Genomic DNA, 24,013 nt, shown 5'->3' with positions numbered 1-24,013 from the left:
GAGTTAATTTAGCACTCATGAAAGTGAGAGACAAACAGCACAAGCATGAATCTGACACAGCAGGACCAGCTTTCCCTGCACAGAACTCTGCCAATGCACTTCCACCCTGACCTGCAATAATCCTCTTGAGCAAGGCTGCCAACTAGGACACGCTGTACAATGGTCTGAGTAAATGGGATGACAATCTAATATGCATTAAAGAACTAAATGGCCCATTGGCCCCATCACCTGGGACAGGTTTTAACCTAGGTCTACAGAAGCAAAAGGCTCAGGCACTAGTCAGACTAACTAGGGACTAGTCAATTGCAGCAATCTTCATCCCTAAATTCTTAGGTGTATATTATCCCAGAGTAGGGGTAATAGAGGTTGTTAGCTCAGATATCTATGGTCTTCTTGGAGGGAGATAAGTTCAGTTTATTTTTGATTTATAAAATATCAGAATTCATTGAAGCATTTATTACAGTTTATAGGACAGAAAGAAACAGCTAGAAAATTCTTGTTACTTATGCTCCTTATTAATTGTATTATTCTGCATGTGCAGATCAGACAAGAACAAAATTAAATATAAAATTAAGTCTGAAGCCAAAACTCCATTCTTTAGCTCTAGCTATTGTGGAGACGCAGCATTGCTTAGTGTTCTAAGCCCCCCATCCCCTAACTCAAGGGTGGCCAATCTATGGCTCCAGAGCCCACATGCAGCTCTTCAGAAGTTAATATGTGGCTCCTTGTATAGGCACTGACTTCAGGGCTGGAGCAACATGCGCCAACTTTCCAATGTGCCAGGGGGTGCTCACTGCTTAACCCCTGGCTCTGCCACAGGCCCTGCCTCCACTCCACCCCTTCCCACCCCCCTCCCCTGAGCCTGACATGTCATCGCTCCTCCCTCTCCCCCCACAGAGCCTCCTGCACACCACGAAACAGCTGATCGGGAGGTGCTGATCGGCGGGGCTGCCGGTGGGTGGGAGGCTCTGGAGGGGCGGGAGCTGACGTATTACTGTGGCTCTTTGGAAATGTACTTTGGTAAATTCTGGCTCCTTCTCAGGCTCAGGTTGACCACCCCTGCCCTAACTGAACACCAGATGGGCTAGTAACACTGCATCCCTGCATGACAGGTTAAGCTAACGACAGAGTAACAGCCCTTTGTATTTAACCTTACAGATGGTTATGATCTTGGTCCACTAGAGGGCATTAAAAGAATACTGTAAGACGAGTCACCCTTACTTCTCAGACAATATGAAAGTTACCCCACCCACATGAACTGTCTTTTTCTAGAAATTACTACAAAATATTTTCCAAAACTGTTTAGAAGCCACCATATTCCACACAAAACGTTATTTCAACTAAGTGGCATTGCTTCAGCACTGTATAATGATATAAACATAGCTGGTCCAACAGAAACTTTCATTGTGTAGAAAGGGGCCCACATACGGAAAGGTTTCATACAATGACTGAAGTTAGAAATTAAAAAGACCTATCTAGTCATATCCTGCCCGTCTCCCGGCCAATGCAGGATTGGTCCCTGCAGCTCTATCACTGAAGAGTTTTTATTCAATCTGTCAACCATTTCTGATCAGAGCTTGCGTGAAAGAGCACACATTAGAAAATTTCATTGTGTTTATTGCTGACTCACAACAGTAAGAACAAATCTCTACAACAGTAAGGAAATTCACTACATCATTTAAACTAGCCTGAACAGCACAAGATGGGCCAAGAGCTGCAGATTTTGGTTCAATCCTGATTTGGACTTCAAATTTTGGTGGTTTTCAGATCTAGTTTTTTGGTTTGAGTTTACCTCTAGTCTATGAGGGTAAAATATTTACAACCTGATTGATTGAATCTGAAACTTTAAGTGATTTTTATCCTTGCCACACTAGCCTAGCTATATTCAAACAGATTCTGGCCACTGGCACTTGAAATTGCCTTTCATCAATATCTAAACACACTTTCTATTTGGGAAATGTAATTATATTACCTTCTCTCCACCAGGAATGGAAAAAAACTCAGGAGATGATGAAGCTTGCTGCAAAAGTTTTTCATAGTAGGCCTCAGCTGCTTCTTGGATAACCTCAGGATTACCTGCTAAAATATCTACTGGATAAAGGTGTCCTATGGATAAAAGAATACACAAGGTCATTTCTTTTGTAATGAAAATAGCTACATTCATTGTAAAACCCTGAACCTGCAAAAGGATCTGAGTGGGTGGACCCTTATGCACCCCGATAGCCTTTTGTAGAATCATGGCCTAAAACGGAAGAGAGTAAAATTGCATCTATCTTCTCATGTTATTTAAGCTCATTTTTGCCAAACAGAACCATGGCAGTATCAGTCCACATTCGCTGCCTTTCAGTTCAACAGGGACTTTGTTAAATGTGTGTAGATAATTCAGCCTCCTGCTCAACTTAAAGTGGGAGAGCACAGATCAAAGTGATTTTCTTAAAAATGCAGCCCCTGATTGTTAATGCTTATCTAAAAATAAAACAGGGGGAAATACCTCCTCAGAGCTTTTGCCATTTTTGGGAGGCCTTTTACAAGTCAATCTGTGTCTGCTGCGTACAATTACAGCATCACTCTCTCTTTCTGTAGAGTCATTTCTACTGGTCATAGTCAGGATGATGAATACAATCCAGAGAAAAAGTACTCACAGAGGCATTCCCATAATAATTAGTATCTTTTTTATGCAATTATGGGCCTCACTGCTGCAGGATATTACTTAAAGATATAGGTTAGTAGTATGCAATAGATATATATGAATAAGAATATTAATTTTCACACCATCTTAGATGCCAATTATTACAAGGGATATGAAATTCCACACATCAAGGTGTTAACCCGCTGCCTGCAGGGGATCAGGAAACAATTGCTTCTCTTTATAATACAGTATAATTAACTAGATCCATTGGGCCATTCTTGGAGACTGAATATCCTGCGAGATGGATCAGCAGTCTTATGAAGTCTCCAACTCGAGAGGGCAATATTCCCAATTTAAGGGGCTCCATCTGCAACTGCTGTAAACCCAAAATGAATACCAAAACCAGTTTCCCTAAATGTAGCTTCGTGGCGGAAGTGGGTCTTAGCCTTGAATCCCCCTTCTTTTTCACAATGATATGCTCCCATATGGCACTTCCCATTTAGGAGGCTAAAGTGAAATAACAATTACATAGTTAGTAAGGCAGCATACTCTAAGGAATGAGTGGAAGGATGGTCTAGTAATTAGGGCACTAGCCTGAGATTTGGGCAACCTGGGTTCAATTCCCTGCTCTGGCAAAGACTTCCTGTGTGACTTTGGACAAGGCACTCAGGTCTTGTCTACCACCCTGGGGCAAACAGGAGTTTTCATTCACTTGTGTTTTTTCAGTAAAATGCCTTGCGACCAATTCTTATTTCAAACTAACTGGTCATTTGTTGTAAACTGGATAACCCACTTTGAAAGTGGGTTAGTTCACTTCAGGATGAGCTAGTACAGAAAAAAAGTGTGTCTGGACGCATCTGTCTTTCAGCATAACTTCTGCCTCCGGCAGTCCTCCCACTGCTATCCCACACTACATTGCTTCGCACCTGGGTCTACTTGTCTCTCTGTGTGCCTGCTACTACCCTGGGGTCATGTTTAAATACTGTTGCGCAGCTAGAAGCGACCCGTTTGCAATTGCACATGCCTGGATTCTTGTACCCTTCTCAGCATTAAAGCAGCCATGTCTCATGCATCCGTATGGACCCACGGATTCAGTAGCCTAGCTAGGAGGGTGCAGAGGAAGCAGCCGCTTCCCCTCAGCACATTTTACAAAAGCGGCGCCTTAGTTAGGGGTTACCATGGCGCCAGGGGACGGGGCCCACGTTCTGCTCTGAAGATTGGCCTGCCAGGCCAGCAGAGAGAGGGCAGTGGCAACAGCGAAGGTTACTGGGCATGCTCAGTTCAGGTGAGCATGCTCAGTACACCCAAAGTCACCCAAAGTAGGGAATTGGGAGCAGGAGCTGTTTGTGTCTTGTTACACTGGCGCTGGGCTCCTGCAGGCAAGAGGGGGCCGGCATGGCCGGAGGAGCCATGGGGGGGGGTGGCATGGCCGGAGGAGCGGCACGGCACAGCCGGAGGAGCCATATGGTGGGGGTGGGGCGTGGCGCGGCTGGAGGGGCACAGCATGGCAGCCCACAGCGCAGCCGGAGGAGCCATGGGGGGGGGGCGGCGTGGCTGGAGGAGCAAGGGGGGTACAGCATGGCAGCCCACAGCGCGGCCGGAGGAGCCATGGGGGGGGGGGGGCGCGGCACAGCCGAAGGAGCCAGCCGGGGGGGGGGGGGTGCGGAGTGGCCAGAGGAGGAGCCAAGGGGGCATGGCCAGAGGAGGAGCCAACGGGGGGGCGCCTTTTTAATGTTTGCTCCCCCTGCTCTCAGAACCTGGCTATGCCACTGCATGGATTCCCTTGAGATCCGGAGAGAGATGTTGGTCCAGTACTGCCTGAAGAGCAGCCACCGGAGTGCCAGGCTACACAACATATAGCAAAGCAAATGCTGGGAGGGATCACTCCCAAGAGAAGTTTCAATGCCGCAACAAAGAAAAGGAGCTTTAGCAGAGTTCTTAATTAAAAAAAAAAGAAAAGAAAACACAACTGTGTGGATGCACTGATTCAAAAGGAAGTAGATTGTGTCCACCCACCTGGCTTTAATTATTTTGGATAAATTAATCCACAAAAGCGTACATGCAAAAACACAGTCCACAAAAGAACCCCGGTGTAGACAAGCATAAGAACAACTATACAAGGTCAGACCAAACATCCATCTAGCCCAGTATCCTGTCTTTCAACAGTTCATTCCAGAGGGAATGAACAGAACAGGCAACCACCAAGTGATCCATCCCCTGCAACCCACTCCCAGCTTCTGGCAAACAGAGACTAGGGACACCATCCCTGCCCGTCTTGGCTAATAACCATTGATGGACCTATCCTCCATGAATTTATCTTGTTCTTTTTCTAACCCCTTTATAAGTCTTGGCCTTTACAACATCCTCTGGCAAGAAGCTCCACAGGTTGACTGTGCATTGTGTGGCCTCAGGTCCTCCTCTGCAAACATGAGAATAAATATATTACCAATTGTTAGGCAATCAAATACTACCCTAATGGGGACTATACAGTTATGATAGACAGAAATAATGCTTTCCCTATGAAAATAAGAACATAGGATCTGATGTCCCAGGTCAAACCATTAGTCCATCAAGTCCAGTATCTGGACTCTGGCAGTGGTCAATACCAATTACCTTAAAAAGAATGTAAGAAACCAAACCCCCTAATTCATCCATGTTCATTGCTATACAAGGGGGTTTAAAAACTCACTCCTGGCCTTTGCAAGCGATCAGCTTACATCCTGAAGTTTAGTGCTATGTAGTCAGAATGCTGAACAGTAAATCTCTAAAGGTTGATGTGTAAATGTTTTTTGTCCCATTTGTATCTGAGAAAATGAGAAAGAAAGGAAGCAGCATTGCAACACTGTCAAGTCAATTCACATTATAAAATCCTAACCAGCACTTTGCAGAACGAAAGCTTGCTGTAGTGGGCTCCCACACATGTACTTTGCAATAACAATCCATATAAGGAAAACAGGACATGTAGTATGTTAAAAACAAAATGAAGGATTATTATTAAATGCTCTGGTAAGTTATTTTTAAATACAGGAATGTCCTGTATGATTGTTTTCAATTATTTTTTTTTTTTAAATCTGTACATAAGGATTTTATTTTACCGGATGTATGCTGACACAAAAAGCAAGATATTGGGCCTTCCAAAATATGCAACTGATGAGCGCAGCACTCACAATGCTATATCCTGTTACTTAATGAATAAACATGATTTTGTCTTCTTCCTCACAGAGAAAACACCTAGTACCTTTAAGTTACACGAGCTTTTCCAGTAACTAGTAGGTCTGTATTGTAAGTTAAAAGTGATCATTTGGAGAATTATGTGATCAAATAAAGATTTTAATGACACAAGCCAAAAATTGAAGCATTAAGTACCAATGCTGGTCAACATCTTATCAGTACAGCCCTCTAGATGAATCACTTTTTTCCCTCAAATAAATAAATAATTTGTTCAGTTACTCTGTTCAACTCCCTCTTCACTTTAGGTTGCAATTTTCAAAAGCAGCAACGGGAATCAGAACATGTTCCTTTGAAAGTCAACAGGACTTGTGCCCCCAACTTACTTCGGCACTTCTGAAAATCCCATCTTTAAAAGTTTGGAAATCTAGTTGCCAAATGCAGGTAGAGGAGAAGCCATCAGGTTAGTTTGAGTTTTCACTTTAACCTCTGTGAGCCTCAATCTTCCCATGTGCTCAAGGGGGGGCAGGCGGAATCACACTTACCCTGCTTTATAAAGTACTTTCAAATGCACAAATGTAAAAGAGCTGCATAAGTCCTAAGTATTATTAATGATTATTATTATTATGCATTTTATTCACAACAAATAATTACGGCTAGCTAAAGTAAGAAGAAACGATAAAGATTTTGAAAATCTAATCACTAGTTTTAGAAGAGTTTAACTTTGCTGCTTTCCTTTTAAAGCAATGTTTTCCTGTGGATGCCTTGGGCTTGAGGCCCCTTTCGGCAGCTCAGGAGACTGAGAGCTTTAAGTTCCAAGGACAGCTTTATAAAACCAATTTAAATTACAGGATTTCATTACAGAGTTTGATCCTATGCAGCAGCAACAACAAAAGAGTACACTGTACTAGCCGAAGCTGAATGTTTTTTAAACAGGCAACGCACACAAAGGGTTACCAGCCAGAGGGGAAAAAAAGAGTCATAAAAAGGGGGCCTCTCACTGCAGCCACAGAGGAGGTACCATATAACCATAAGGAGAGTAAATTTAGAACGGGAGGCCTACTGCATTAGAGGGATTCCAGACATTCCTGCCTTAGCAATGCTGCAGAGCTGAAAGGGGCTGCCATCTTAAATAGCCAAAGCTGGTAAACAAGGTCATGACATCACATAGATTCTACAGCAACAGAATCAACAAGAGCTTACAGGTAGGTATCAGCCTTGACCTTTTACATGGCAACTGCGTTTTTCTTTAAAAAAAAAAAAAAAAAAAAAAGTGTGTGTGGGGGGAGAAATAAAAAAATATAGATAATCTTTTGATTACAAATATATAAAGCTATATTGGCATTCACATTTCTGTTTTAAGCATACAGGCCTACTTTGGAAACAAACAGACAAAGCCACATTTTAAACTAAACACAAACAAGTGGCAATTTCATTTTGTTGCATTTTTTGTTCTCATAAAAAAGTCTGAGCCGGCTCCTCGGCTGGTGAAATCAGTGTGTCTCCGTTCCTGTCAATGGAGCGCCACTGATTCACACCAGCTGAGGATTTGATCCTTAAAATGAAAAGTAATAGTTAGAGATGAATATAAAGCAAGCAGGCACTAAAACCTGACATGCAGCACTCCTTGTTATTCCTGCCTGGAATCCCATATAGCTCTGTCAAATAACCTAAACTATCCTGTTTCAGTCTTGAACCCCAAATGCACCTCAGTTCTTTCCTGCAGTACCCCTCTTCCCAATACACACCCCTGCTATTCCAGCCCTAGCTTTTTCCAGAACAGACATAGTTAACTGTGCTGCATTATGTGGTGGTTTTGTGAAGTGAACGAATACCTCTCTCTTGGAGGAAAAACTGCAGCCAAACTCACTTCACCTGGGATCTAAGGCAGATCATAACATAGGTTTCTTGATGGGAAATAACAACATGCATAAGGTCTATTTTTAAAGCCATAGCTCTAGTCACGTATAGGATGGGAGATTATTTTCCACCTTGAACTAAAATTGTGATGTTTTGTACATTAGACACAGACCTTGTCACTACTGAACCAGCAAGAATTTCACTGCATGGGTTGAAGTAAGCAGGAAATAGTTTTCCATAGCCAAAATAATTTATTCTTCTCAGCACAACAGAAAACACATGGTGCACCCTCTTGTATGTGAAATTCTACAAATGAAACTATAAGTTGTTATAATACTGAAGGTAAACCAAATCCCCCCAATCAAGACAACTATAATAAGGATTCAGTCTAACTTGCACAATCAGAGAAAAGTGATGCAGCTTAATCCTGGTTCCTACCACAATTAATTTAAATAGTAATTTTATAATTATTTATAACCCCATCAGATGACAATAGTGTTGCAGCAGTATTAAACTGCCACCACTCTTTTCAAGAGCTTTTTAATTACTCCAGTTTATTTAGTTTACTGGATCTCATGTTTTTATACACTAATTTTGTTAATTTGTCACTACATAGTGAGACAGTTACTAATTAACTCTGCCGATTAGCTGGATCTTTTTATTTCAAAAACTCAAATATTTTAAAACTGGTGCTTGTTTAATTTAAAAGTTAGTACACATTGTCAAAATCACATTTTCTGCTTGAGCATTAATCCAATATATCTTTTAATTATCACACAAAATACACCTGCCTTATCTTCAGTTAGAGCAGTCTATTACTGTATCCATATAGAACTACATCAATGTAGTTTCCTTAACAAGTTGGTAATAGAATTGTTTCAGCGTCCGACATATCAAAGAGGTAATTAAGATACCTTAAATATTGATCATACTCCTAAGAAAGCTTTATTTGTTGAATGGAGCATTTCAAGCATTCTAGCTGTTTGATACAGTAGTATTGCAGGCGGCTATTTGCTGCAGTATGATTGAAAAGCAAAAAAACACTAGCCTTAGTGTAGATAAAGAATTTAAAATCATAGTGTACTGTACTAAGTAATTAATCATGTCCCCTGTGATTGCTGTTACTCATTCTGCAAACAGGTTGTAGAGAAGTAAACTACATGCATTTATTAAGAACTGCACAATTAAAAAGTGCCTGTAGTCATCAAGGAGCATGTTTACATTACTGAAAGTAAGAACTATCGATATGCACAAACACCGCCCCCCCTATCATTCATTTTCATTCACACATACACATGAAAGAGAAAAGCTTGAACATGTGAGTCTTACTGGTTCAGAAACAAAAAACAAATAAAAAGAACCCAACATTTATTATTTTTTAAAACTTACGATTTTTAAGCCAATATAATTTTGTGGGGGACCTAACTCATTTTTGAACACTTGGGGATGGCATTACAGTAGAACCTCAGAGTTACGAACACCAGAAGTTGCGTACTGACCAATCACATACCTCATTTGGAACCGGAAGTACACAATCAGCAGCAGAGACAAATAAAAAAAGCAAATACAGTGCAGTACTGTGTTAAATGTAAACTACTAAAAAAAAAACAAAGTTTAAAAAAAAGATTTGACAAGGTAAGGAAACTGTTTCTGTGCTTGTTTCATTTAAATCAAGATGGTTAAAAGCAGCATTTTTCTTCTGAATAGTAAAGTTTCAAAGCTGTATGAAGTCCATGTTCAGTTGTAAACTTTAGAAAGAAGAACCATAACGTTTTGTTCAGAGTTACAATCTCTATTCCCGAGGTGTTTGTAACTCTGAGGTTCTACTGTGTTGCTTTCAAAAAAGGGGGGGAAAGTCTTATTTTTATGCTAGTATGATCAGCAATAAACAGGGTGAGATATATGCAGAAATCCACAGTATACAGGAGATTTATTTTAAGTTTTAAGTTTTAAGTTAAGACTCAGTATCAGGAGTCCTTATATCCAAGTCTTGGGCATAAGAGTTATCGTTCTCATCACAAGAGTTATCGTTCTTATCACAAACCACTTTACAGCTTCATTCTCTTTTCTTGTGAACTAATCATTGTCCAGATATCTATGATGGTCAAATATGCACATAAATTTAGGTGAACTGACACAGGAAAGATTATGTACGTCACCTTACTATTTAGGAGGGAATGGTCCTGTGATTAGAACAGGGCACTGGGAATCAGAACATCAGGGTTCTATTCCTGACACTGGCTGGATGTGTGACCTCAGCTAATCATGTAAATGCCTATCGTTTAAATGCATACAATACCTACCTCATTACAGGCTTAATCTATTAATGTCTGTAGAACACTTCATAGAATCATAGACTATCAGGGTTGGAAGGGACCTCAGGAGATTATCTAGTTCAACCCCCTGCTCAAAGCAGGACCAATCCCCAAGCTGGGGGGATTTTTTTTGCCCCAGATCCCTAAATGGCCCCCTCAAGGATTGAACTCACAACCCTGGGTTTAGTAGGCCAGTGCTCAAACATCTTTGGATGAAAAGTGCTACATATGAAGGCATAGGAGTAATATAATATATGCTATAAAGAGCCCGCTTCCCTCCCCCTCTATAGACTGTCATATCTATTCTATATGCAGTGTTATTGTAGCCACCCACTTCTCTCTCTCTCTCTAATATCCATACTATGGCTGCAATAATGTGACCATTTCTAGGTTCTAGAGAGAGTGACTTTTTTGCTCTTCTAAATGAGGCACATATGAATACTGTGCCTTGCCATTAACCTCTCACAGGAGCAGAAGCACTGTGTTTAAACAGCAGCACTCAGTACCAAGTCTTATTCATTGCTTTAATTGAGCTTGAACAGTTCTAAGCATGTGGTTATCATTAGACTACCATATTTGTTTAACCTTTCAAAGGAAGGAAAAGGTCTTTGGCATGTTACCGGGAGTACATGCAGAACCTGACTCTCATATCCTGAATTTAATTGAGCAAGTACATGTCAAAAAACCAAGTTTTAGTGTAAACGAAACCTCCAGTAACACGGTAACAATGTGTGGTGGCAATAGAACTGGTGGATAAATACTGTGGTGTGATATCTGTCCAACATGGCATGGCAGCCCTTAACCACATGCTGTACATCATTAACAGGAACAGTGTTCTTTCACACTGCATTACTTTTCACCCATTTGTCACAGGATAACCTGGGAACTTACAGAAAAAATGTTTATTGGTTTAAATGGGTTTTTATGTAATACCATCCCTGTACTATTTTCCATTAGCATTTTGACAATGAAGAGTTCTCCAGGAGGGCAAACAAAATATGAGTTTCTGTCTAAAAGGCATTGCTCTGTGAAAATCAGTAAGTGAAAGTGAAAGTGCTCCAGCAGTAAATAATTATAATCCAATTTCTGATTAAGTGGCTGGGCAGTTTAAATAGATGAGTTCTATTTAAGCAACTGCCACCATTCTACCACTTCAACAAATGGACTACAGATAAGGGTTACGCATCTGCAATACAAGAGGCTATGGCATTAGGGAGCCCATTCGTGTTCACAGGATTTTGCTACTGCCTAAAAAGGTTATGCCTAGCAAAGGTGCGACTGGACATAGGCAAAGGATAGATGGACCTGATCTCGCACGGTGCTAAGCACCTTCAATTCTTACTGATTTCAGCAACTCAGAGAATTGGGCTCTGTATGTCAAACATTTTATTTATTTCCTAGAATTTAGAAGAGTGATCAGAAGCTTGTGAAACAGAATTAATATTTAATCAATTTTAATTCAAACTATTTTTTCCTCCTTTGTAAGAAAAACTGCATCTACAACAACATATTTACTACTGAGTTTCATAGTATTTTAAATTTAAATATTAAACTCTAGGAATCTGGGTATAAAATGATGGAACTAAGACAGGAGCTTATTCAATCTTAAAGTTAACTTGCGCTGTCCCAACCCCCTGTAGGTTTTACCATAAAGATTCCAGCTGCGTCTATTTTTCTTCAAACTGTTCTTTGCAGCAGTGCTACATTTAAAAAAGAAAAACACGAAAACCACACCCAACTCACAGCTCATACAAATAGAAATCCATCTGCGTAAGCATGCTACCTCCTGTCATATCACATAAAACACAACATCTGGACTGACAAGCTTTGTACAAAGTTCCAATCTGAAGTAATTGAAAAAGGCTGAGGTATGATGAGTCGGAAAGCAAGATTTATAAATAAAAATGTTGACAAACCCTTAAACTATGGAAGTGCTACCAGGTACAGCTATAGTGTAGCAGCAAAGAGTGACTGAACATTTCACTCTCTTTTCAAAGGGTTTAGAGATGTAAGATGGAGACAGATATCTCACTGTGGGCTGGTCTACACTGCAGGGGGGATCGATCTAAGATACGCAACTTCAGCTACGAGAATAGCGCAGCTGAAGTTGACGTATCTTAGATCCATTTACCTCGGGTCCTCACGGCGCTCCCCCGTCGACTCCGCTTCCACCTCTCGCTCTGGTGGAGTTCCGGAGTCTATGGGGAGCACGTTCAGGGATCGATTTATCGTGTCTAAACGAGACGTGATAAATCGATCCCCGATAGATTGATTACTACCCTCCGATCTAGCGGGTAGTGAAGTCGTACCCTCAGAGAGGGTCAAAGGAGATGTAGGTCTGAAAAGAAGTAGCATCCAAGGTTATAACTAACAAGCATTTTTTCTCCCTCACACCAGACTTACAGCAGTGAAACTCCATTGACTTCTGTGGCATTACCCCCTGTGACGCTGGCAAACCAGGTGCCAGCTCTTGCCAAGGCTTTAGGCCTCAGCTGAGCGCTAACAAATTCATTTCTGGAAACCAGTCTGTTTCACCTGTGTGTTAGAATAGTTAAGACGGGTATTGGACTTATAACAATGTGTTTAGACTTTATGAAATGCCTATAAATTGCTACATGCATTAATCTCACTTACAATATCTATATGACATGCTATAAGGTAATATTTAAGTGTTTGCTTTATAACTGTAAAAAATGTTTGCCCTGAAACTGTCAACCTGTCAGAAAGGATCATCTCCTGCTCATTAAGAAGGCTATCAAAACTAAATGGGTCATCACAACATAAAGTCTTTGTTAATCGCCCCTTCACAACCATGAAGAGGTTATGTTGGGGGAGAGGGGCAAAAATGTTCCTGTTTCAGGCCCCCAGTGGGCTAGCACCACCTCCAGCCCTAAAACACATTCAGTGCTGACAGACTGCTACAACTCTGTCACCTTTTGCAACCATCAGCTGTAACTCATTTGTGTATATATGTTTGCCAGCTTTAACTGGTAAATAACTCTCGTTTCTTTTTCCTCGTTAATAAATCCTTAGTTATTTTACTATAGGATTGGCTACATGCATTGTCTTTGGTATGAGATCTGAGATACAAATTGGCCTGGGATAAGTGACTGAAAACAACCTGAATCTTTTGTGATCTTTGGTGGATAACAACCAACTATCACTAAGTCCCGCTTGCCTGGGTGGCAACATAGACTAGAATGCCCAAGGTAATTGTCTGTGACTCCATCAAGACTGTTATTGCTCTTCAGAAGTTCAAATTTGTTACTGAGTTGGTGAAATCTCATTGTAGAACATACAACCAATTAGGGGTGTCTGCCCTGCTTTTTTGACACTCTGCCCTGAGGCTGGCATTCACATTCGTGAATCGCTCCAGACAGCGTCACACCCTCAATATACCGCTATAAAAGTGCAGTGAGAATTGGCTTCTTAATATCTACTGCCTCCCACAGAGCCCAGGAATGTGCGGAAAATTCTCAGGGCCGTACTCTTATCTCAGTTACACTGAAGTAAAGGGTGGTACTCCAAATGTACAATGGTGTTACTGGTGTTTGGCCCTCAGAGTATAAACTAAAAAAGGGATGCGGAGGGGGAGCTGGGAAATAATGGAATGTAATAGCTGGAGGATTTTCTGTACAGAGAGAAAGGATGATTTGAAAGGAAAAGGAATAAAAAGATATAACAGAGGAGCCTATAGGAACCACAGGTCCAAATCTAGGCAGGGTTGGCTCAGTCCTTTACCATCACAGACAGAGAAGATAGATGGAAGAAAGAGAGGAGGTTGAAGGACAAAACCACAAGTCCCCCAACACTTGAAGAGACAAAGGGAAGATAAATCCTCCCATAGTGATAAAGGAGGAAAAAGCAGGGAGACAGGAGTTGACATCTGAGTTCGGAAAGCAGTCCAGTTCGGAGATGCTTTTGTCCATAGAGGAGATGCTAGAAAGACCACCAGCCAGAAATATGATAAAAAAGAAAGAAAACAAATCCGTATTTTAAAGCCACAGAGCATTTAAAATTATTGCAGAGCTACCCTTCCCTGCTTGCTAGCTGAGATTGGGGCTAACAGTTAGCATGACATTCAATGCAGTTCCTCATTACTATCAGTAGTTATACAGTGCCATGGAGCAATACCGATACAAAAGAGGCAATGAGCCAGATATTCAGTGGCACCAAGCAATCTCAACTCCCCAATAATTTCAGCTGAGCGGGGGATGCTCAGCCTCTCTGAAAAATCAGGCTTAACACATCCCTGGTTCAAAGAACCAAATACCTCTTAGGTGGTGTTGAACACCCTCCACTCCAAATTACACCTCTACCCCGATATAACATGAATTCGGCTATAACGCGGTAAAGCAGCGCTCCAGGGGGGCGGGGCTGCACACTCCGGTGGCTCAAAGCAAGTTCGATATAACGCGGTTTCACCTATAACACAGTAAGAATTTTTTGGCTCCCGAGGACAGCGTTATATCGGGATAGAGGTGTACTTGCAAGAATCAATCTTTAAACTAGATTCCTTTCAAAATTAAAATGCATTTAATTTGAGCAAGAGAAGGAAGGAACAGAAACGTTCTTCCCCAATGTTTTTCCATGCCTTACAGTCATCCAGACATTTTGATACTGCCAATTTTATTATATGAAAGCGAAAACCTGTGCTACCTATCATAGCTCTCTGAGCCTGTCCTGAATTTCTTGCTTCAATAAACAGCTGCATGTAGTGGAAGGAAATGTGTAAATATCACTATTGTTTTTCTGTGCTTTTGTGTCAGCTATTCTACGTCTTTGAAACTGCGCCAAAACCACCATAGCTATTTTTTTTTTTTAAGGGGCTGGTGGGAATGGTTTAGCTCTGTACTGTCTGTGCACTTGACATCAAATATGAGGTTCTTTAAATTTGGTTTCCATGGTCTCATCTAAAAAGACCACTTCTGGTGGTTAAAAATGCAAAAGATTTTGATTGTAGTGCCTTGACAAACAGCCAAAGATCTGATGTGGGGGAAAAAACACAGCAAGATAGCTATGACCAGAATGGAAAAAACAAGGAAAAACACATGGCTTGATTTCAGAGCAGAAAATTGACTTAGGCTTTGCATAAACGACAGCATACCTCCAAGCTTGCTGATCTACTGCCTGCCTTGAAAAAGAGAACATACAGCCTAAAAGCAGAGCCTATTAAAAGGCATAATGTTTCTAAACAGCATCTGTTACGTACTAATAAGCATTACTTAAAGGACACAGGCCTTAAATTGCTACCAAACGTGCACTTATCTGAAACTGCTGCAAGGCAACCTTTACAAAAACATCACATGACACCACGGGAATCTGAATGATACAAAATGGAATTTTTATTTAATTTGGCTTCATGTTGTAACACAGCAAAAAAACATGGAGGCATTCTCTGAGATTTTGTGAAGCTGTTTGTGGAACTTCACAGGAATGAATTACAAATAAGAGTTACATCAGTGGAGCTGTTTGCCATCTGTTGTCAGTAATACTGCAAAGACCAGTCACCAGACTTCAGTTTCAAAGGTTAAAAATGCAACATTTTTAAGCATCCGTTGACCTCTTGGTAACCGAGCAGGAGACTGTGTACTTTGGATATGTGTGACCCAAGGGGCTGCCAGTCACTTTGCAAAGGCAACACAAAGCACTGTGTGTTGCCACAGAAAAAGCTCAGGAACCTTAGTTTAGCCACTGTTACCGGATGTGGAAAATTCATACTGACCTGGTTTCTAACACATCTGATGTAGCAAATACAGATCTGGAATTTTAAAATTCCACCTGTCCTGCAGCAGATCTCCTGTGCAGGAATGTAAATTCTATTGATTAACACTGATTTTATGAACAAAAATCTTTCTGCAGGACAGGTGTAATTTTAAGGCTCCTTTACTGCAATTGGTAAGCTAGATCAGGGGTCGGCAACCTTTGGCACGCAACTCGCCAGGGTAAGCACCCGGGTGGGCCGAGCCGGTTTGTTTACCTGCCGCATCCGCAGGTTCGGCCAATTGCAGCTCCCACTCGCCGCGGTTCGCCGCTCCACGCCAATGGTGGTGGCGGGAAGCAGCGCACGCCAAGGGATGTGCTGGCCGCCACCCCCATTGACTTGGAGTGGCGAACTGCGGCCAGTGGGAGCCGCAATCGGCCGAACCTGCGGACACGGCGGGTAAACAAACCGGCCCGGCCCGCCAGGGTGCTTACCCTGGCGAGCCATGTGCCAAAGGTTGCCGACCCCTGAGCTAGATACACAGATTAGTCATTTAGTAACTATCACTAAGGCCCCAGGATCATATGTTGTATTACCCACAAAAATGCCCTTCCCAGAGCCTGTGGGTACATGCAAACCTCAGGGCTCCTTGAAGAAGAAAGGAGGGGGGGAAATCTACATGAGAGTAGACTGTCTTTAAAAGAAATAGCTGAAGTTCCAGGTGAGCAGCTGGATCATTTCTCAATGTTAGGGTTGGCACAGGATCTACACAAAGAGTAAATAGATTTAATTTTAGATGGACAGGCCTGCAAGCCTTATGGCACACGAACAACCTTTACTAGGGTTACCATTCGTCCGGATTTACCCGGACATGTCCTCCTTTTTGTGCTAAAAATAGCGTCCGGGGGGAATTTGTAAAGCACTCACAATGTCCGGGATTTCCCCCTCCCCCGGCACAGCAGAGCGAGCGGCTGGGAGGGCTGCAGGAAAGTCCCGGGCTGGACTCCGGAGCAGCTGGAGAGGAGCTCCGCCCTGCATTCTGAGCAAGTGTCTCAGCACAAAGTGCAGCCCTCCCCTTTTGCAACTGGGAGCGGTTTCTGCCATGCAGGGTAGCAAAACGGGAGCGAGAGCACTTTGTGCTGATACAAGGGCAGCTCTCCCCTGCAACCCGGTCCGGACCAGGGACCGGGTTTTGTTGTGCAGGGCCAGGGACCGGGTTTTGTTGTGCTGGGGAGCTCAGCCACGTGTCCGGCTCGCACAGAGCCCAACACCCTGTTCTGAGCAGCAGGGTAAGGGGGGGCAGGAGAAGGGGCAGGGAGGTTCTGGAGGGGGCAGTCAAGAAACGGGGGGGGGCTTTTTGGGGGGAGTGGAGAAAGTTTTGGGCAGTCAGGGTACAGGTAGGGGGTAGGGTCCTGGTGGGCAGTTGGGGGGGGGTCTTAGGAGGGGGCAGTTAGGGGACAAGGAACAGGGAGTCTTAGGTAGGGGGTGGGGTTCTGGAGGGCAGTTAGGAGCAGGGGTCCCAGGAGGGGGCAGTCAGGGGACAAGGAGCGGGGGGGGTAGGGGGCTGGGAGTTCTGGGGGGGAGCTGTCAGGGGGCAGGGGTGGGGAGAGGGATCGGAGCAGTCAGGGGACAGGGAGCAGAGGGGTTTAGATGGGTTGGGAGTTCTGGGGGGGGCTGTCAGGGGGCAGGAGTGCGGAGAGGGATCGGAGCAGTCAGGGGACAGGGAGCAGAGGGGTTTAGATGGGTTGGGAGTTCTGGGGGGGGCTGTCAGGGGGTGGGGAGTGGTTGGATGGGGCGTGGGAGTCCCAGGGGTCTGTCTGGGGGTGGGGGTGTGGATAAAGGTTGGGGCAGTCAGGGGACAAAAGGCAGGGAGGCTTAGATAGTCCTGGGGGGCAGTTAGGGGCAGGGGTCCCAGGAGGGGGTAGTCAGGGGACAAGGAACGGGGGGAGGGTTGGGAGGTCAGGGGGGGTGGGAAGTGGGAGGGGCAGGGGCGGGGCTAGGGCGGGGCTCCTCCCGTCCTCTTTTTTTTTCGCTGAAATATGGTAACCCTACCTTTACTGTCACTTGAAGTCAATGGGATTATTTCGGGAGTAAGAGTCGAAAGATCAGACCGCAAGAACACTTAAAGTTGTAGCATCTCCGTCATAGAGCAATGTAAGAGCCAAAAACACAGCATGCGCAAGCAAAGCTAAAGGCTGGCTCCAAGACATTCAGAGACTTCATTTTTTATTGGACCACTTGCCAATTGCAGCTGAATTATTTTTTTAAACTTAAGGATGTGCCATCAAAGAAATAAGGCAGAACAGTGACAATAGCTAGAAACGCTAACATGTTTTCCAGAAGAGAGAGGGGATTGGGGCGGGGTGGAGTGGGGGTGTGGGAAGAACCATTCCAAACACATGACTTGGAGCAATACAAAATGAAGCGGGTGGGGGGGAGAGGAAATGTTTACAAAACCTAAAGTGCTTGGCAGCACAAGATTTGTCTGGACAAGGAACACCAAGTTGCATTCATCTGGAGATATTTCATTTAAAAGCATCAGCAGAATAGCGAGTCTTCCAAAAAAGCCAATATCATGATTACAAATGTTTGACTTTCATAAGTGGCTGATTGCCCTACTGCACTATTTTTTTCTTCTATCTGATTTCAGCACATTTAGCCACGAGCAGCTAGAAGAACTAATGAACATCATCATCATTATTTTACTGAAGGGGATGAAGTAGGTGCTTTAGATAAATGGCAGCAACTTAAAATGTGTTTCAGAAGATAAATTCCCTCTCTCTCCATTTACCTGTTAGCTTGACAGATTAAGAAAGCACAGTGCAAAGACAGAGCATGAGAGAAAGCAGTGCAAACGTTAACTGAGGTGATGCAATCGGCCCTTATCCAAGAGAGTGCATGAACAGAGATTCTTGGAAATGCTCCTAGTCAAATATAAACCAAGAACAGTATTCCCTCAAGACTCTCTTGGAGATCCACTACTCAGCATGCACAAAGGCCCACCTGTCTCAAAATTAGATCCATTGCCAAGCATCAAATGCTAGATTGATTATTGTTTTACTTACTGCTATAGATCTAAATTAGTATCTATTTTAGGGCAAAAGAAACTTGCCCCATATATTGGCGTTATTTTTTTCATTCTCTCTGTCAGCCTCTGCTAGGGAGAGATACTCTTTTGCCTGCTACTAGAAATATTTGTGATTAATTTTTGCTTATTTTTTTTTCAAATTTTCAAACATTATTTTACAACAAATATTTCTACTTCTACAGTTATTTGTAATTCCATTCACCAGTGATTAACAAAGGATAAACTCTGCAACAATATGCAGGATAGGCTCCATATATCTCCATTCCATATCATACTAATCGAATTAGCTACTGTCTTGTGGCCAAAAGACAACGTAGTTACTACTCTGTTCTCCATTATTCTTGTTTCCTTTACTTCCTCTTAAACCAAAAGCGAAGTTTGGATTGGAGGATTACAGCACTGTCTTTAGCATGAGCCTCAAGCTTTGGATTTATGACTTGAAGATGTTTGTTTTATATACTGTGTTCCCTCTGTTCCTTTTTACTGTCTCCTGTGTTCATCTACTAAACCACAGGTTTCAGAGTAGCAGCCGTGTTAGTCTGTATCCGCAAAAAGAACAGGAGTACTTGTGGCACCTTAGAGACTAAAATTTATTAGAGCATAAGCTTTTGTGGACTACAGCCCACTTCTTCGGATGCATCCGAAGAAGTGGGCTGTAGTCCACGAAAGCTTATGCTCTAATAAATTTGTTAGTCTCTAAGATGCCACAAGTACTCCTGTTCTTTTTACTAAACCACAGTACCACTATATTCACTGATAGGGCTCTAAACACACTAAAGGAACAGGTGTGTGAAGGAAGTGGTGCCATTTTGACAGTGCTATTTTTCTGACTGTAACTGCTTTCTAATCCAAACCCCTAAAGGGGAGTCTTCCCATTTACTTCCATGGGTTATGAATCAGGCTATAAGACCAGAAAAAATTACCACCTGTGGACCTGGAAAACATCTGATGGATACCATGCAATAAAAACTCTAAGGAAAGCTAGAGTCAGACTGTGACTGCACAGGAACTGAGCGAAATTTCCCAGGCAAGCACAAACTTGTTGCTGTGTGTTTTAGTAATTTAGAGAAAACCTGAAGTCAGGTCTTTAAATCCAGCTAGATGTTGCCATTCAAGTGGTCAACACAGTAATACCATACGAAATCAACATACTATTGAATGACAGCATCCTTAATCAACAGCATGTCTGGTGTAATAACTTATGTAGGGACCAGCAGACTTCTGCGGAAGTGGCTGGTTAACATGCTGCTGGAAACTAACCTTGGGCCTTTTCCAGCCAGCTCAGCCCAGAGTGGATTGTGAGAGGCAGTCACTCACAAAGCCCCACTAGAGGGATTTGTTCTGGCTGGGTGGTGCCCAGAAGTTTAATATTGTTTCTGGTCCAGCCTGGTAGCATCATTAAAGCTCAGTCTAGGAGCCTGCCTGGGAACCGAGGGAAAGGGACAGCAATGCCAGGGGCAAGGTGAGGGTGGAGGCGGGGCACCGAAGGAAGCAGGGATGAGACCAGGAGAATATAAGTGGGCACTGGAAAAAGGAGTAGGAAAGAAGGGGGTATAGGGCGGCGAAGAACACAGGGACAGCAAAGGGCCTTTGGGCCCACAGGAGAGGCAGTGCCAGGGTTGGAGGAAGGGGGTGCAGTACTGTGCGGGGAGGCAGTGCCAGGGCTAGAGGAAGGGGGTTCAGTGCTGTTCAGGGGGGCAGCGTCAGGGCTGGAGAAAGGGGGGGGAAGTGCCGTGCAAGGGAATAGTGCCTGGGCAGGAGGAAGGGAAGCAGTGGCTTGCAGGAGCGGGGGGGGAAACAGGGGAAGTGCTATGCGCGGCCGGGGGGGGGGGGGGGAACGACAGTGCCAGGGCAGGATGAAGGGAGGAAGTGCCATGTGGGGGGGGGGCAGTGCCAGGCTGAAGGAAGAGAGGCAGTGCCATGTGGGGGGGCAGTGCCAGGCTGAAGGAAGGGGAGCAGCGCCGTGCGGGGGGCAGTGCCAGGGCAGGAGGAAAGAGGGAAATGCTGTGCGGGGGGGGGGGGCAGTGCCAGGCTGAAGGAAGGGGGGGGCAGGGCCAGGGCAGGAGGAAAGGGGGCAGTGCCGTGCAGGGGGGCAAGAGGAAAGGGAGCAGTGTCAGGCTAAAGGAAGGGGGGCAGTACAGGGCAGGAGGAAAGGGGGCAGTACCATGTGGGGGGGCAGTGCCGTGGGGGGGGCAGTGCCAGGGCAGGAGGAAAGGAGGCAGTGCCGTGCAGGGCGGCAGTGACAGGCAGGAGGAAAGGGGGCAGTACCATGTGGGGGGGCAGTGCCATGTGGGGGGGGCAGTGCCAGGGCAGGAGGAAAGAGGGAAATGCTGTGCGGGGGGGTGCAGTGCCAGGCTGAAGGAAGGGGGGGCAGGGCCAGGGCAGGAGGAAAGGGGGCAGTGCCGTGCAGGGGGGCAGGAGGAAAGGGAGCAGTGTCAGGCTGAAGGAAGAGAGGCAGTGCCATGTGGGGGGGCAGTGCCAGGCTGAAGGAAGGGGGGGCAGGGCCAGGGCAGGAGGAAAGGGGGCAGTGCCGTGCAGGGGGGCAGGAGGAAAGGGAGCAGTGTCAGGCTGAAGGAAGAGAGGCAGTGCCATGTGGGGGGGCAGTGCCAGGCTGAAGGAAGGGGAGCAGCGCCGTGCGGGGGGCAGTGCCAGGGCAGGAGGAAAGAGGGAAATGCTGTGCGGGGGGGGGGCAGTGCCAGGCTGAAGGAAGGGGGGCAGTGCCGTGGGGGGGGCAGTGCCAGGGCAGGAGGAAAGGGGGAAATGCTGTGCGGGGGGGGGCAGTGCCAGGCTGAAGGAAGGGGGGAAGTGACAGGGCAGGAGGAAAGGGGGCAGTGCCGTGCAGGGGGGCAGGAGGAAAGGGAGCAGTGTCAGGCTGAAGGAAGGGGGGAAGTGACAGGGCAGGAGGAAAGGGGGCAGTGCCGTGCAGGGGGGCAGGAGGAAAGGGAGCAGTGTCAGGCTGAAGGAAGGGGGGAAGTGACAGGGCAGGAGAATAGGGGGCAGTGCCGTGCGGGGGGGGGGACGCACTATCGGGGGTAGGAGGCAGTAGGGGAAGGGGGCAGTGCCGTGGGGGGGGCGGTGACAGGGCAGGAGGAAAGGGGGCAGTGCCGTGGGGGGGGCGGTGACAGGGCAGGAGGAAAGGGGGCAGTGCCGTGGGGGGGGCGGTGACAGGGCAGGAGGAAAGGGGGCAGTGCCGTGCGGGGGGCAGTGCCGTGGGAAGCTGTGGGGGGCGGCGGGCGCCGGGTCTCTTCCTCCCTCTTACCGGCCGCGGCTCTTCCTGTTTCCTCAGCTTCCATCACTTCCTCCGAGCGGCCTCCCCCGCCCCCTGCGGCGCCCTATTGCCCGCCCGACCCCCCCCCCCTCCCCCTCCCCCTCCCCCTCCCCCCCTAGCCCTGCCCCCACTCACCAGCTGAGCTGCTTTTTACCTCAAGCTGAGCTGCAGGGCCGTGGTACTGGTGCAGTCAGTCGGGGGTAACCGAGCCCGCCCGGCGTGGGATTTGCCTTCTCGGCGCCGAGGCCTGGTCTCTTCATGACGGATGGGAAGCTGGGTTTGCAAGGACATAAAATAGCCCAGGCCCCGGCTCTGTGTTGCTACAGCGGCGTGTGCAGCCATGCCAGGGGAAATGTCAGGGCGGGGATGAGACTCTCAGGAGAGGTTAGGGACTAACCTCAGCTTCAGCTCACACAGTGGGAAGGGGGGACAGGTTCCCATTGCTGAAAAAGCCTCTACAACCCTGGCCTCATTAGAAAGACTAACTCATTGATGAAATCTTCCATTTCTGTGTGTGGGGCAGGTGCTGCAGTTGTATGTATATTACCCTTAAATACTGCAGCACTCCTATCAATGTATAGACAGGCCTACAACACCAAACGGGAGGAGCACTTAAGTTAATAAAAACTGACATTTTAATAAACCGTTATAGGACTGTCGTTTTAATGAAACCTTACCATTCTTCGAACATGCACTAATACATGAAATCACACGCCTCAACAATTTTCTTAATTCATTCTCAAAAATCAGCAGCCTCTTATCAGAGTCATGTGTGAAACCGGTGAAGACAATTCCGAGCTGAAGTGTCCTGGGGTTTAGGGCATATGGTCAGTGAACCTTCCATGAAAGATTACAAATAAGTGAAAATACACATAGATGACCTCCTTCTCGGCTATATGGATTGCAGATATCAGTTACCTATTTCATGAACACTGTAAAAAAAAAATAGCATGTAGATCTTGAGCATGCCTGGTCAATTGTTATTTCAGTATGAATAGACGTTCTACTGAACAAAATTGAATCACACTAGAATATCTGTAACAACAAACATTAGCATTTCGTGGCTTCAAAGCACAGTACAACTAGTCCTCAGTGCACACCTAGAAGGTAGATATTATCACAGATACAGAGTAGTTATGAGATTTACCACAGAGCAAGTTAAATAGACTATATTGCCCGGTAGAACATTTATGCTGGAATTTCAAGAGAGGTTTAAAGATCATCTTTATTAAGCTTAGAGAACGGATGAAAAACTTTTTAAAAATTGCATAACTTTTTATGATCCTGATTAGAAGATGACTCTGGTATGTTGTGGTTACACGCAGAGTATCATAGGGAAAAGTTTTACTAACTGTTTATACTAGGGTTACCATATTTCAACACTGAAAAAAAAAAAGGACACTCCAGGGGGGCAGTGGCCCTGCCCCAACTCCACCCCTTCCCCACCCCTTCCCCACCCCCATTCCCCAAAGTCCCCACCCCAACTCCGCTCCCTCCCCTGAGCACCCCACATTCCCCCTCCTCCCTCCCCCCCCCTCCCCCCGGCTCTGGCTGCTGCTGTGCTGGGGAAGTTGCTTCAGCCCCGCCACGGTGGAGATAGGGTTACCATACATCCGGATTTTCCCGGACATGTCCAGCTTTTTGGTCCTCAAATCCCCGTCCGGGAGGAATTTCCAAAAAGCCGAACATGTCTGGGAAAATAGGAAGGCATGGTAAGGGGACCCCGAGTGCGAGTGGCTGCAGCAAAACTTACAACTCCTGCAATTTGCCAGGGCACAGAGGTGGTGGGCAGCATCTGAGCATGCAGCCACCTCCTCCCCGGGCTCCAACTTTGCCCTACCCCAAACCCCTCCTCCCCACCCCAGAGCCTGCACCCTCAGTCAGAGCCCTCATCCCTTCCCACACCCCAACTCTGCCCCATCCTGGAGTCCCCTCCCGTACCCTGAACCCCTCATTTCTGACCCCACCCCAGAGCCTGCAC

At 45.4% G+C, this 24,013-nt stretch overlaps 2 protein-coding genes across 6 annotated transcripts in view; one reads left to right on the top strand and one right to left on the bottom strand.

The window, feature by feature from the left end:
- The window catches only part of LOC128844969 (protein FAM169B-like), a 92,138-nt gene extending 70,078 nt beyond the window's left edge, over window positions 1–22,060 (bottom strand). For 4 of the 5 annotated variants that reach the window (XR_008446574.1, XR_008446573.1, XM_054043161.1 and 1 more), the window contains exon 1: window positions 1,973–2,373. Coding sequence is in view for 3 of the 5 variants with exons in the window: in XM_054043161.1 (XP_053899136.1) it covers window positions 1,973–2,239 (267 nt within the window). In the remaining 2 variants the exon portion in view is untranslated. Of the gene's footprint in view, window positions 1–1,972; window positions 2,374–22,023 lie in introns of those variants that run through there. The other variant, XM_054043162.1, reaches the window with a different exon arrangement.
- Window positions 1–24,013, top strand: part of PGPEP1L (pyroglutamyl-peptidase I like) — a 49,806-nt gene that overhangs the window by 2,151 nt on the left and 23,642 nt on the right. The gene's annotated exons all lie outside the window — the stretch shown is intronic.

This window comes from Malaclemys terrapin, chromosome 10, assembly GCF_027887155.1.
Source record: "Malaclemys terrapin pileata isolate rMalTer1 chromosome 10, rMalTer1.hap1, whole genome shotgun sequence".
Lineage (NCBI taxonomy): Eukaryota > Metazoa > Chordata > Testudines > Emydidae > Malaclemys > Malaclemys terrapin.
Note: the sequence above shows the minus strand (reverse complement) of the source record. Positions and strands in the feature narration are given on the sequence as shown.